Source organism: Chanodichthys erythropterus, chromosome 11 (genome assembly GCF_024489055.1).
Source record: "Chanodichthys erythropterus isolate Z2021 chromosome 11, ASM2448905v1, whole genome shotgun sequence".
Taxonomy (NCBI): Eukaryota; Metazoa; Chordata; class Actinopteri; order Cypriniformes; family Xenocyprididae; genus Chanodichthys; species Chanodichthys erythropterus.
This window is the reverse complement of record NC_090231.1, coordinates 4,640,666-4,654,880: the sequence shown is the minus strand read 5'-3', so window position 1 is coordinate 4,654,880 and position 14,215 is coordinate 4,640,666. Positions and strand designations below refer to the sequence as shown.

General features: G+C 37.0%; 1 protein-coding gene across 2 annotated transcripts in view; it reads right to left on the bottom strand.

The window, feature by feature from the left end:
• Window positions 1-1,566, bottom strand: part of il16 (interleukin 16) — a 47,686-nt gene extending 46,120 nt beyond the window's left edge. For both annotated transcript variants that reach the window (XM_067401083.1, XM_067401084.1), the window contains exon 1: window positions 1,417-1,566. In XM_067401083.1, the coding sequence (XP_067257184.1) occupies window positions 1,417-1,429 (13 nt within the window). In that variant the 5' untranslated portion in view covers window positions 1,430-1,566. The remainder of the gene's footprint in view (window positions 1-1,416) is intronic.
• Window positions 1,567-14,215: the final 12,649 nt, after the last annotated feature.

Here is a 14,215-nt window from a genome sequence, read left to right as displayed (position 1 = left end):
AAAATGTTTGGTAACACTTATAGGGTCCAATTATTAACTAGTTACTCACTATTATTCACTATTATTAGCATGCATATTACTAGAATATTGGCTATTTATTAGTACTTATAAAGCACATATTAATGCATTATTCTGCATGACCTTATTCTACATCCCTTAATCCTACCCAATACCTAAACTTAACAATAATAAGCAGTAATTAGGAGTTTATTGAGGCAAAAGTCATAGTTAATAGTGAGAATTGGACACTAAAGTGTGACCAAACGTTTTAATAGCATATTCACTCTATTTTTAAGTCATTTACAACAATATTTTCCAACTGTGTGCAGAACCTAATTTGAAGTAATTTCAGTGGCACAGTATGAAATGATTTCCCATTTGAAATGTTGACTCAAACATTGATGTAATGGTGCAGAACCGTCATACTATTTAGTTGGAAAACTTTCTAAAAGAAAAATAGACCAAAAGAAACACTGGTTTGTGACTGTGTGTGTGGAAATAACAAAGTCAAATGATGATTTGACAGAAATAGCATTTTAAATAAATAAATGACCGCAAAGAGGTGTCTATTCCTGTCCTCCCCGATGATCAGACGGCCTTTTATCAAACAGAATAATGCATGAATCATAATGCCACCGTTATGTCTTTGTTGAAGTATATTGAATCCAAAACGAGACACAAGAAGAATTGATACAAAACTTGCTGCAACAATGTTAAAATGCTCTGTCTGCATCTAGAGTGTGGTTGCTAGGGCATTGCTCATTGGCTGCTAGGGTGCCTAATTATTGCTATTTGCAAACTAACTGAAAAATAGTTTAACTAATCCAGATTGCAGATTCCTTTTCAGTCGACGTGTTTCTCTGGTTTATTACCCCTCTCGCTTAAACACCCCTGTCATTGTTTATGAACATGTAAACAGTTCCCCCTTTAATCAAAAGCATTTGTCAAATCCTAGCAAGCAGAGCCTTTTCTATAATCAAACCATTTCCATATTATGCAATGACCAAAAGCGTCCCAGCAAACCCTGCATTCAATTATCCTGAGACACAACATTCAACTTTTTTTTGGAATGGTAATAAATTGTAGGTTAGTCTCAGAACTGCAATATGAATCAGCGCATGTTGTACTTCCACTGATGCATTGGGCAGATTGCATGACCCCGATGATGGATCCGTCTCCATCCGATCTAATTAAGACAAACATTAGCGTCTGGAGTTCAGTACAGTATTAAACGCACAAGTGCTGGGATACGCCACAGTTATTGTTTGCATGCAATGCAATTTTTTCTGCATGTGTTTGGTTGATGCCAGTCACACTGTGTGTTCGAGTCCTAACATCTGTTTCCGAGCTCTGGATCAGGTGTGGCTAACGTCGCATGTTAAGTTTCCATTGAAGAGGGATTAAACAAACACTCACCAAAGCTGAGCATTTTCGCTTCTTGCAGTGAAGTGATCCCTGTGTTGCGAGTCTCGTCCTGCTAGCAGTTGTTTTGTAGAGTATTCCAGAGGGAAGACGCTGGTCAGTTCAGCATGATAAAAGTCCAACGCTGAACAAGTTCTCCCTCTATGCTCAGAAATGCCTCTCTCTCCTCGCTCTCTCTCACTTCGAGTAGTGCCAGAGGCTGTCAGAGAGTTAAGAGGAGCATTTGTAACTGCCGCCTACCCTCCCTTTCCAGCGGCCAGCTGAACACAAGTGCCGTCTCACAGAGCCGGCCACCAAATCACAACCCTCTTCCTGTCTGACAGTTTAGAAAGTGAGAGAGAGACTTGCTCCATCTGAAAGTGACCTTACACCTAGTCAATGCGCAAGCCTTTCTTCCTTCTTTGGGAGGGACACAAGAGGTTTTGAAGATGGTCATGCTGCTTTCTTCCATATGGTGTAATTGGACAAAAACATCTGAAAGGGTCATCAACTACTCACCCTCATGTCAAGGTCTTTTAATGAAATCTGAGAGCTTTCTGTTCCTCCATTGACAGCTACGCAACTGACACCTTCAAGCCCCAGAAAGGTAGTAAAGACATCGTTAAAATAATCCATGTGACTCCAGTGGTTTAACCTCAATTTTATGAAAAAAAAAAACATAATTTACCACTTTATTTACAAAATATTAATCTCCAATGCACGTTCACGCAACAACGTCCGCTTCCTCGTCAACAACACACATGCATCACGGTGCTCTTGTGAACGCACTTTGGAGATTGATATTTTGTAATATTTTGTATATTTTGTTTTTGCACAAAGTATGCTTCATAAAATTGAGGTTAAACCACTTGGGTCACATGGTTTACTGTAATGATGTCTTTACTACCTTTCTGCGACTTGAAAGTGGTAGTTGTGTAGCTGTCAATGGAGGGACAGAAAGCTCTCAGATTTCATTATAAATATCTTAATTTGTGATCTGAAGATTAACTAAGGTCTTACCTGTGTGGAATGACATGAGGGTGAGTAATTAATGACAGAATTTTAATTTTTGGGTGAACTAACCCTTTAAAAGCATCATAGAAGTAGTCCATGTGACTCAAAGTAGATATTATTAGGGGGAGAGAACATTATCATTGGAGAGAGCATTTAATTGTACAAAAATTTGGAAATGCAAGATGCATTAGACTATACACAATTTTTTAAATGCATACACTGCTGTTCTAGAGCTTGGGGTCAGTAAGATTTTGTTCTTTTTTTTTCCTCTAAAAGAAGAAGTTAAAGGTGCCCTAGAACGTTCTTTCACAAGATGTAATATAAGTCTAATGTGTCCCCTGAATGTGTCTGTGAAGTTTCAGCTCAAAATACCCCATAGATTTTTTTAAATTAATTTTTTTAACTGCCTATTTTGGGGCATCATTAACTATGCACCGATTCAGGCTGCTGCCCCTTTAAATCTTGCCCTCCCTGCATGAGATTTTGACTATAAAAAGTTCACACAGCTAATATAACCCTCAAATGGGTCTTTACAAAATATTCATCATGCGTGCTGCATGCATTCTTCAGATCATGTGAGTATTGTATTTATTTGGATGTTTCTGAATGAGTTTGATAGTGCTCCGTGGCTAAAGCTAACATTACACACTGTTGGAGAGATTTATAAAGAATGAAGTTGTGTTTATGAATTATACAGACTGCAAGTGTTTAAAAATGAAAATAGCAACGGGTCTTGTCTCCGTGAATACAGTAAGAAACGATGGTAACTTTAACCACATTTAACAGTACATTAGCAACATGCTAACAAAACATTTAGAAAGACAATTTACAAATATCACTAAAAATATCATGAGATCATGGATCATGTCAGTTATTATTGCTCCATCTGCCATTTTTCTCTGTTGTTCTTGCTTGCTTACCTAGTCTGATGATTCAGCTGTGCACATCCAAACATTAATACTGACTGTCCATATTGGGGGCGTACATATTAATGATCCCGACTGTTACGTAACATTCAGTGTTATGTTGAGATTCGCCTGTTCTTCTGAGGTCTTTTAAACAAATGAGATTTACATAAGGAGGAGGAAACAATGGAGTTTGAGACTCACTGTATGTCATTTCCATGTACTGAACTCTTGTTATTCAGCTATGCCAAGATAAATTCAATTTTGATTCTAGGGCACCTTTAAGGCATCTATTCAGCAAGGATGCATTCAATTTATTTAAAAAATACAGTAAATTAAGTGATTAATTTAATAATTTAATTTTTTTTTTTAAAGCATTAGGATGCATTAAATTAATCATAATTGAGAGTAAGGAGAAGTTAAGAGTGAGAAGAGCCTTCTTTCAAAAACATTTAAAAAATCTCACTGACACTAGACCTTTGAACGACAGTGTACAAGTGTTAAATGTAATGTAAAAGTAAATGTTTTACGATGACATCAAAGCTAACTGACACACTAAATGCGCAAAACTCTGATGATGATTTCATTGCGTCTGTAAGAGGAGTGGGACTGTGGTGGCAGCTTACAGTAATGCTATAAATACAATCACTGCTGCAGTTACTATGAGAGCTTCACCCAGAGGAATATCTTATTGCCCTGAGGTTGCTCTTTAATAGCTCAGGAATCTTAATGGAGTTCTCTGTCATGTTTAATTTAAGTATCAGGTTGGTCTCGTATGATTTCCAAAAATTCCCTATGAGACTTAAACATAAAAATATTTTAGTCAATCATTGACATACTGTAAAGTATAGAGCTGTAAAATTACTGTAGCTCAGAACATTTGCTCTTGGAAGAATTTGATGGAAAATATTTTATAATTACAAGCAACTAACCCTAACTCTATACTGAGTACATGCTGTTAATTAATATTGCTTAGTAATTAAATAATTACACTGTAACAAGGACACCTTAAAATAAAATGTAACCGAGATTTCTTCTGAAAATATGAGATTATGGGAGACTTTTTATCAGTGAGAAGTCTCTATTTAATTTATGTTTTCAACCATACGTATTTTATCTATCTTTGTTTTTATAAATTGTTGTAAGTGAAAATCTGTAAGTGAACTTCTTCTAAGTGTCTTCTTTCTTTTAAATCTATTTGCATACTGAATTGTGTTCAGCCACAAAAGGCACACTAGCGTCTGCCGCTAGAGACTGCGGTCTTTAGCGTCTTTGTTAGCGCGCCTGCCTCCCATGCTGGATTCGAGAGTTTGAATCTTGCTCGGAGTGGGTCGGGTAAAACCGGTTACATTTGAGAATGAGGTTTAGGGTGGTGAGTGTAACGGAGGCCTGCTAGAAAGACCTGTGCGAGTAAACTTCATTCCCTTGACCTCAAGAGGCGCACTAGTGACTGATGCAGGAGACTACGGTCTTTAGCATTCTTGTTAGTACGGCCACTTCCTATGCTGGGGACCGGTTGCTTTTGGTGCCGTGACCCGGATTGGAGTGTGTGTAACGGAGGCCAGCTAGTAAGAGCTGTGTGAGTAAACTTCACTTCCATGGCCTCAAGACTGCGGTCTTTAGTGTCCTTAGCCACTTTTCCACCATCGGCCGAATGGTTCCAGTTGTGTTTCCACTGGAGCCTGGTATGGCACGGCTACAAACCGTTCTCGGCCTGGAATTCTCTGCACGGTTGTCAACGGTTGCTGAATCGTGCTGGTAGAATCTGTGAAGTGACACACAGGATTGGTCACTTGTCTGTTGCCTGGCTATCAGTTTCTCTGTAGTTGGCGAAGCACTCTATTTGAACAACGTAAACACAAATTAATGATAAAATTAAAAGAAACATCTAATCATCTGCCATAATACGGTTGTTATTATATATCATAAGTAAACCATTGCATTACCAAGGCAACGACTGACGCTTTTGTATTAAAGGGTTAGTTCACCCAAAAATAAAAAAAATTCTGTCATTAATGAATCACCCTCATGTCGTTCAAACCCGTAAGACCTTCGTTCATCTTCAGAACACAGTTTAAGATATTTTAGATTTAGTTCGAGAGCTTTCTGTCCCTCCATTGAAAATGTTTGTACGGTATACTGTCCATGTCCAGAAAGGTAATAAAAACATCATCAAAGTAGTCCATGTGACATCAGTGGGTTAGTTAGAAGTTTTTGAAGCATCGAAAATACATTTTAGTCCAAAAATAACAAAAACTACGACTTTATTCAGCATTGTCTTCTCTTCCGGAATCTTTTCCACTGAATTGATTCCATTGAACTGATTCAATTGAATTGATTCCATTGAATTGATTCCATTGAACAGATTCCATTGAATCCTTTCATCTGTCGGTGTTGGTAATGCACTTTTACGTCGCCATGGTTGTTTTTGGCGATTAGGACATCCGCGACATTTTGAAGCATCGAAAATACATTTTGGTCCAAAAAAAACAAAAACTACGACTTTATTCAGCATTGTATTCTCTTCCGGGTCTGTTATATCCGCTGTTATATATATATTCAATGGAATCAGTTCAATATATATATATATATACGCTTTCACTCCACAGTGATGCTGCTTCTTCTTCTTCTTTCCTGTTTTACAGCAGTTGGCATCCAGCTTATTGGTGCATTACCGCCACCTTCTGCTCCGGACAGTGACGCTGCTGACGTGTTATCTGGTGCGCCCGAGCTTCGTTTACAGTCTGAGAGAGACGCACACTGTATTCAACCTATTCTACATTGTATTTTGGTATTGCTATATTTCTGAAAATATAGCAATACCATGTCGCGGATGTCCTAATCGCGTCACTGTCCGGAGCAGAAGGGGGCAGTAATGCACCAATAAACTGGATGCCAACCACCGTAAAACAGGAAAGAAGAAGAAGAAGCAGCATCACTGCGGAGTGAAAGCGGATATACAACAGACCCGGAAGAGAATACAATGCTGAATAAAGTCGTAGTTTTTGTTATTTTTGGACCAAAATGTATTTTCGATGCTTCAACAAATTCTAACTAACCCACTGATGTCACATGGATTACTTTGATGATGAGGGTGAGTCATTAATGACATAATTTTCATTTTTGGGTGAACTAACCCTTTAAATTCCAGACCGTAACTTGTCCGGATCGGCACGGAATAAAATGGTTACGCAATGAGAACCATTCGGCCTGATGGTGGAAAAGCGGCTCTTGTTAGTACACCCACCTCCCATGCTGGAGACTCCGGTTCGAGTCCCTCTCAGAGCGGGGTGAGTAGGACCGTAGGGGTTACATATGCAGTTGACAGAGCACATTATGCACAATGCCAAAAACCAAAGCCTACAATCTATACCTTATAAAACTATTCTTTTGCAAGACATTGTCTTGCAAATTTACCAATTAAAGTCTCATCATTTTCTTGCATGTACCTTCGCTGTTTATTTAGTTTCTGGTTTAAGGAACAGTGTGAGTTTGTATCCATCATCTGGGTTTTTCTTTTATGGTCTTTCAGCGTCCAGGTCTGGAGTTTGTAGATGTGAAGGAGTTCTCTGTCTGTATATGTTTATGTTAGTGTGTTTATGTTAGATGCAGCTTTGCTGGACATACTGGGTTTGTGTTAAAGGAACTACAGGGGTAATTTACCTTAATTAACCCCAGTTCTATAGCACAGAGACTCTCAGTGTGTACACACACACACACACACATTCACCCAATCACGCCTGGCCTGAATGGAGCGTCTGTGCGCAGAGCAGAGTATTTCTGACTGGATAAACAGGAATCCCTGTGCAAATATACAGTCCAGTGAGGACTCCACAAATAGACAAAAGTAAAACATTATATGTTAAAATAGTGATTCTATTTTTTCTGTCTGAAACGCTGATATCAATCTTGGTTCTTAAATAACTTGTAATAAGGAAGAAAGCATCTAGAAAGTGTTTCTGGACTTTGTTAAAGATGGAGACATTGAAGAGGCTCTGGATGTGTGAAGTTATGAAGTTTATGTTTAACTAAGATGAGGAACGTATTATATAAACTGTCTACAAAAATTAAAATAAATATTTAAGTAATAATAAAAAATACTAAGCAATATCAAGCCACACCCACAAGGGTCCCGTTGATTTTTTTCAAAACTGTAATTTTCCTATTCAGTAAAAAAGATAATTCTGCTTATTATTGCCTGTTAACTATTTTTATTATATTCAATTTTAATTTTAATAATAATAATAATAATAATATAATTAATTATAATAGTGATAATAAAACAATGTAAATTCCAAAACACCACAAATAGTGCCCCATTTAAGAGTCCTCCATAGGCATATTTAGTGGTACATCACGCCATCGTCTCATTGGTTGATTGACAGTGGCGCCCTCTCCTGGTAGACAGCAGCATTGATTGCATATCTGTTGTAGATCATGTTTCACAGTTTGTTACTGACACCTGGTGGTCATCAGCTGTAATACACCTCAGTTCCACTTTGAAAGACAAACTGGCTATGTTCAGAACTGCACACTACTGTAAAACTCTTTCATTAGTATGTATAATGTGCACATTTTCTGTATGCTTAAAACACCCAAATGACTCGAGGAGGCATATATTATCCTGGACTGTTAGCATTCCCACCTGCTCACCTGGCACAGGACCTTCTCAAAGTAAATTGTTTGAGATCATTGCTCATGGGACCATGTACGTTTTATTAGCCAAACACCAGCACTGTAAATGCCATGTGACTAATCACTCTAGAGCAGCAGAAAAATAGCATTATGGGTCATCACGGTCATACTAACCCTTGACCCCTTGTTTATGCAATGCATTCTGTTTCATATACCTGTCTATTTTAAAAATAGTAAGCATTATATAGTGTGGTAAGTATTAAAGTCTGCATGAAATGGAAGTTGTGATAGTCTTTTCTTGAATATTGTGACGTATATCCGAGTGAGACAACTTCTCGAACAAGATAAAATGAAGGGCGGGGCTTGATTTTGTCCGTGGCGAATTGATTGGATGGTTGTGGATCTCATGTGAGTGATAAACTGCCTCGCACCAGAAAATGTGAGGGGACGTTGCCATGTGGTTGCCATTATGCCGAACAGGACATCTTCGGCTTATTTGATATTTTATTAGGCAATAGAGTGACAATGCAATTTCAAGTGTTCAAATACTTTGTTGTGCCTCTGTAGATTGTACCTAATGCCTGTGAAAACACAGTTCAACAAATCCCTGTGGATTCTTCAAGATGTTTCACATTCTTATTCAACCTGTCATCCTCTGGTGCTGGAGACAGACAGTGTACAGAATATTGAGCCGCTGCTGTACAGTATATAGAGCATGATGGTCTTCTACTGAGAGACTGTGTGTGTGTGTCAGAGGAAATGAGCCCCACCTTAAAGAGAGAGAGAGAGCCAAGAGGAAGACATTGTACTTTGGCTGCCCTGCTGAAGGAACACACGCCTCTCTCTGCCCTCCTACACGAACACCACTTTCAGCATGGAGTATTTTTAAACAATAACAGTTTGAGGTCAGCATACGTTTTTTCCATGTTTTTGAAAGAAGCTCACCAAAAGCTGCATTTATTTGAAATTCAGTTTCGAATTACATTTATATAGAGTATTAATACATTTTAAATAACTGTTTTCTATGTGAATATATTGTAAAATGTAATTTATTCCTGTGATCAAAGCTGAATTTTCAGCATCATTACTCCAGTCTTCAGTGTCACATGATCCTTCAGAAATCATTCTAATGTGACGATTTGCTGCTCAAGAAACATTTATGATTATTATCAATGTTAAAAACAGTTGTGCTGCTTCATATTTTTGTGTAAACACAAAACATAATAGTATACATTTTGGGGGGGATTCTTTGATGAATAGTAGAACAGCATTTATTTGAAATACATTTTTTGTAACATAATAAATGTCTTTACTGTCATTGTTGATCGATTTGATTTGTCCTTGCTGAATAAAAGTATGAATCTTTTATTAGTCAATTACTTAGAAGACATGTTAGGGTTCTTTAGAGATATAATGTTCTAGCAAGTCTGCTTAATCTATTACCAAAGAAGCATGTCAAAATTATTCAGGAAAATAAGATTTTCTTATCAAGGTGATAAAATGTTGTGTCGCAAAAATGAGTACACCCTCCTGGACGGTACTAAATAAAATGACATAAAAAAAAAAAAAATTCTGGTGTAAGTTTAAGGTAATGTTTGATCAACAGGTAAGTATGCTGAACCAAAACATTTAAAGAGAAGTAATTTTGTTAAAAGTGTTATATAGCCCACCGAATCATTCTCAGACTTAATGCTGACAACAATGAAACCACTTGGGAGAGAATCATCAGGAGATTTATTTCTCACAAAAGAGGACAGTGGTACAAGAGGATTACCAAATCATTGTTTTAAGTGTGAAAATACAGTAAAAGTAACACAGAAATTCAAAAACAACAAACTTGTGACAAGGCCCCTGAAATAATCAGGCCTTCATTTTAAGCTTTCATTTAGGGATGAGGGATTTATTTCTAGAAAAAGAGCAGGAGAAATACCAAGCGAGTGTCTCAGAACCAGCAAAAGCTATGAAAAGAGTGAGTGTTTATCTCACAGAGTAAGATGCAGTCTGCAGAAGTGACACGCATGGTTGTTGTTCTCACTGGAACTACCTACTGTAGCCAAAGCAACATAAAGTCAGTTAGCCATTTCCAAAGCCCATATTTACAAAATATGGATTCTGGGAATCAATACTCTGGTCTCATGAGACCAAATCAATCATTTTGGATCTAACAGCATCCAGAATGTTCTGGTGTTGCTAGAGGAGGAGTACAGTGAGAAGTGTCTGGTACCCACAGTAAAGTTCAGTGGTAGTAAAGCTCATATATAGGGATATATGAGTGCTGAAGGTATGAGGGAGTTGTGCTTTATCAATGCTGTCATTAATTACCACTGTGTAATTTAATACACAAACTTGAAACAGAAGATGTTACCCTTTCCTCATTCCCTGCATTGTTGGGCATTTTTTCAACATGACAATGAGGATATGCATTGTCCCAAGGTGAAAAACCTTGTATTGCACTCAATCGTAACACTCTTGAGCACCTGTGGGGGATTCTGTAGAGACGAGTTGAGCAACACTCCCCATTAAAGATCAGGGCATTTAAGGAGCTCATCATCCAGGAGTTAAACAGGACAGATGTGACAATTTGTCATGAACTTGTGCCAACAAGGGTCAGAGCAGTATATTCGAAATTATGGAGGGCATACTAAGTGCTAGAATATTATACATTTGTTGAATTAAATCTATAGTGTACTCATTTCTGCAATCCTCTTTCCTGCAATCCAATCTCCTCTTTTAGCATTTCTAACAATAACCCTTTCTTTTGTGTCTATTGCACTATTGAGCCCTGTGAGTAAGCACATTATTTATCTGTTTGTTCAACATGCTGCCTGTCAGGGAGCAATGATGTCATTCCCTGGGAATGCTCCCATAGGATACTCATAGAGCTGGTTCATATTAGCAAATGGGAAGGTACGAAGATGGATTGCAACACAGATGCAGCCAAGGCTATTTTTTCCTTCGTTCCTTCTTCATCCGTTAAATGTTTTGCCTTGAAATAGATAGACGCTGCAGTGTGTGTTTATCTTTGAACAGAAATCAAAATACGATGAAATCATGCTTGAAACAACATAATATATTTTTACAATTTCTAGTTTTCTTTATCTGACTCTCCCACATGTAAGGTCAGTATGACATGATTTAAAAACTAAACAAACAAGGTGAGCCTGAGTCCTCTGTTGCCTTCAGAAGAGGTCGGAGTTGGTCATTCGAGTTCAAGCCAGTGTTAATTTAGCATCAGTGATAGTTGTTTTTTTTTTTTTTTTTAAATTACATTTTATTTTTTATTATATTTTCTATTTCATTTGAATATTAGTTAGTTTTAAGATTTTTGTGTGTTTTTGTCATTTTAAATATCTTTGTATAAACTTTATAAACTTTTGTTTTTAGTGTTGTTTATTAAGTTTTAGTAGGCTAATTTAAGTATGTTTAGTAACTTGAGAAATGCTGCCTTTGATTTTTTTTCCTGATCGCTAAACCTACACGTCTCTTTAATCTAAAATTGGTTGCAGGGCGGGGATTTCCACTGAACCGTTTGGGGGAAAAAATCACGCCTGGAATTAGCATGTTTCTAATTTCTAATTTCTGATTTAACATGTTGCAAGAATGTTTTAGCACAAACTAACATGTCACTAGCATGATTTAACAGGTTGTTAGCATGATTAAGCATGTTCCTAGCATTTGTTAGAATGAAATAGCATGTTACTAGCACGATTTAACATTTTGCTAGCTTGTATTAGCATGCTTCTAGCTTGAATTGCTAACATGTTTGTAGTATGATTTTGCATGTTGTTAGCGTGTTAGCATTAATTGTCGCTATCATGATTTAACAGGTTATCAGCATGTTATTAGCATGATTTAACATGTTGCTAGCATCTTTTAGTACACTGCTAACATGAATTAACATGTTGATAGCATTTTGCTATCATGTTTCATCATGTTGCTGACATTAATTTGCCTGTTGCAAGCATGTTTTAACACATTGCAAGCATGAAATAGCATGTTTCTAGTATGATTCTGCATGTTGCTAGCATGTTAACATGAATTATGTTGCTATCATATTTAACAGGTTGTTCGCATTTTTAACATTGGTTATCATTAATTAGCATGTTACTAGCATGATTTAACATGTTACTAGGATGACTTAACATGTTGCTAACATGTTTTAACATGCGTCTAGCATGAATTAACATGTTAGTAGCATGTTTTAACACATTGCTAGCATGAATTAGCATGTTGCTAGTATGTTTTACCTATGTTTGCATGAATTAACATGTCGCTATCATGATTTAACAGGTTGTTAGCATGTTTTAGTATGCTGCAAACATGAATTAGCATGTTGTTAACATTTTTTAGAATGTTGCTAGCATGGGTTAGCATTTTGTTAGCATGCTATCTATTCCAGGCGTGATTTTTCCCCCCCAAACATTTCAGCGGAAATCCCTGCCCTGCAACCATTGGCTCAGGTTACAGTGAGGGGTAGGTTTAGGAATCAGGGTTGGGTGTAGGCAAACGTTATTGTGATTGACATGGCCAATTAAATGTTTAGAATAGATTTCAGGGTGGGAGATCACATTAATTTATGGTAGCAACATGTTAAAAAAATGCTAACAACATGCTCATTCATGCAAGAAGCAAGTTAAAACATGTTAACAACATGTAAATTAATGTCAGTAAAACATGATAAAACATGACAGCAACATTCTAAAACATGTTAACATGCTAATTAATGCTAGCAGTGTACTAAAAGATGCTAACAAAATGCTAAATAATGCTAACAATATGCTAATAACCTATTAAATCATGATAGCGACATAATTCATGCTAACATGCTAGCAACATGCCAAATCATACTAGAAACATGCTATTTCATGTCAGCAACAAGTTAAAACAGAAGCATGTTACAACAATGCTAAAAAATGCTAGCAACATGGTAAATAATGCTAACAACCTGTTAAATCACGTTAGTGACATGTTAATTTGTGCTAAAACATGCTTGCAACATGTAAAATGTTAATTCCTGCTAGCAACATGTTAAAACATGTTAACAACATGCTAATTCAAGCAAAAAGCAGGTTAAAACATGTTAACATGCTAAATCATGCGAGTAACATACTAGAAGCATGTTAAATATGCTAACAACATGCTAGCAACCTGTTAATTCATGCTAGCAATGTCTTTTTTTTTCTCTTTCCACTTCACTAAATTTAAAGCTTATAAAACTTTAAAACTTTTATACAGCTTTGTCAAGCCAACAAAAGATTGTCCCAACAAACTTTACTCATCTAGTTTATATATATATATATATATATATATATATATAGTTTATTTAGTTATAATAACTCTGGTTCAAGCTGCAGACAAACTTTTTCCAATGCCTCTAATAGTATTTCCTCAAATCATCTGACAAAAGCAAACACACCTAATCAGACGTCCATGTTTGGCAGCTTGCAGTACGTCTGGCCCCTAGCAGGGAAATAACTTTGTTCCCAGGCTTCATTAGAAAATGACGGCATACAGACAATGTCAGGAAATGTTTCTCTGTTGTCATCCTCCCAGGTGGTGCAGCTTTATTTTAGGACAATGAGGTACCGCCCCATCTAACCTTTGTTCCTTCGGGAGAGACAATAACAGACCCTGCTGGGCTGAGGATGATTTTGGAAAGTAAACAGGTTTAATTGTACTGTTCCACTGAGCATTCAGTACAAGAGCGAGCTACTGTAAGATGTACTGGAGAAATATAATGCTGAGGAATAAAGCAGTCTGTAGTCAAATGGAGGTGTTGGTGTATGAGAGGGCAGTGTGAAAAAACTACTGGCCCAAGGTCAGCCAAAGGGGACGTATGAGGAATTTCAGCTCTGTTTGAATTCCTGCCAAACTCTCCCTGCCTCTCGGGAGGATTTCAGGGTGGTTTATGCTGAATATTCAGGGCAGATGTCAAACTAACAGATGGCACAGGACAACGTATCCTTTCCACGATTCACATTAATATTACAGGAATCTTTTTGAATTTCCATGAATTTTCCATTTGAATTTTCCAGTTTGTGATTACTGGTGATTTTTTTTTTATCATTCGATGACATTTTTAAACTTTGACTATTCAGAGTATATGGAAATCACCATTTTAAAGTTCCCTGGTATTTAAAGGTTTCCCATGATCCTGGAAAACTTGGTATTATATAAAAGATGCATTTCTATTGACAATTAGTGCTAGAAATAAACTAATCATCTATAAATATCAGGACATTTCCCCACCTGGAAAAGTC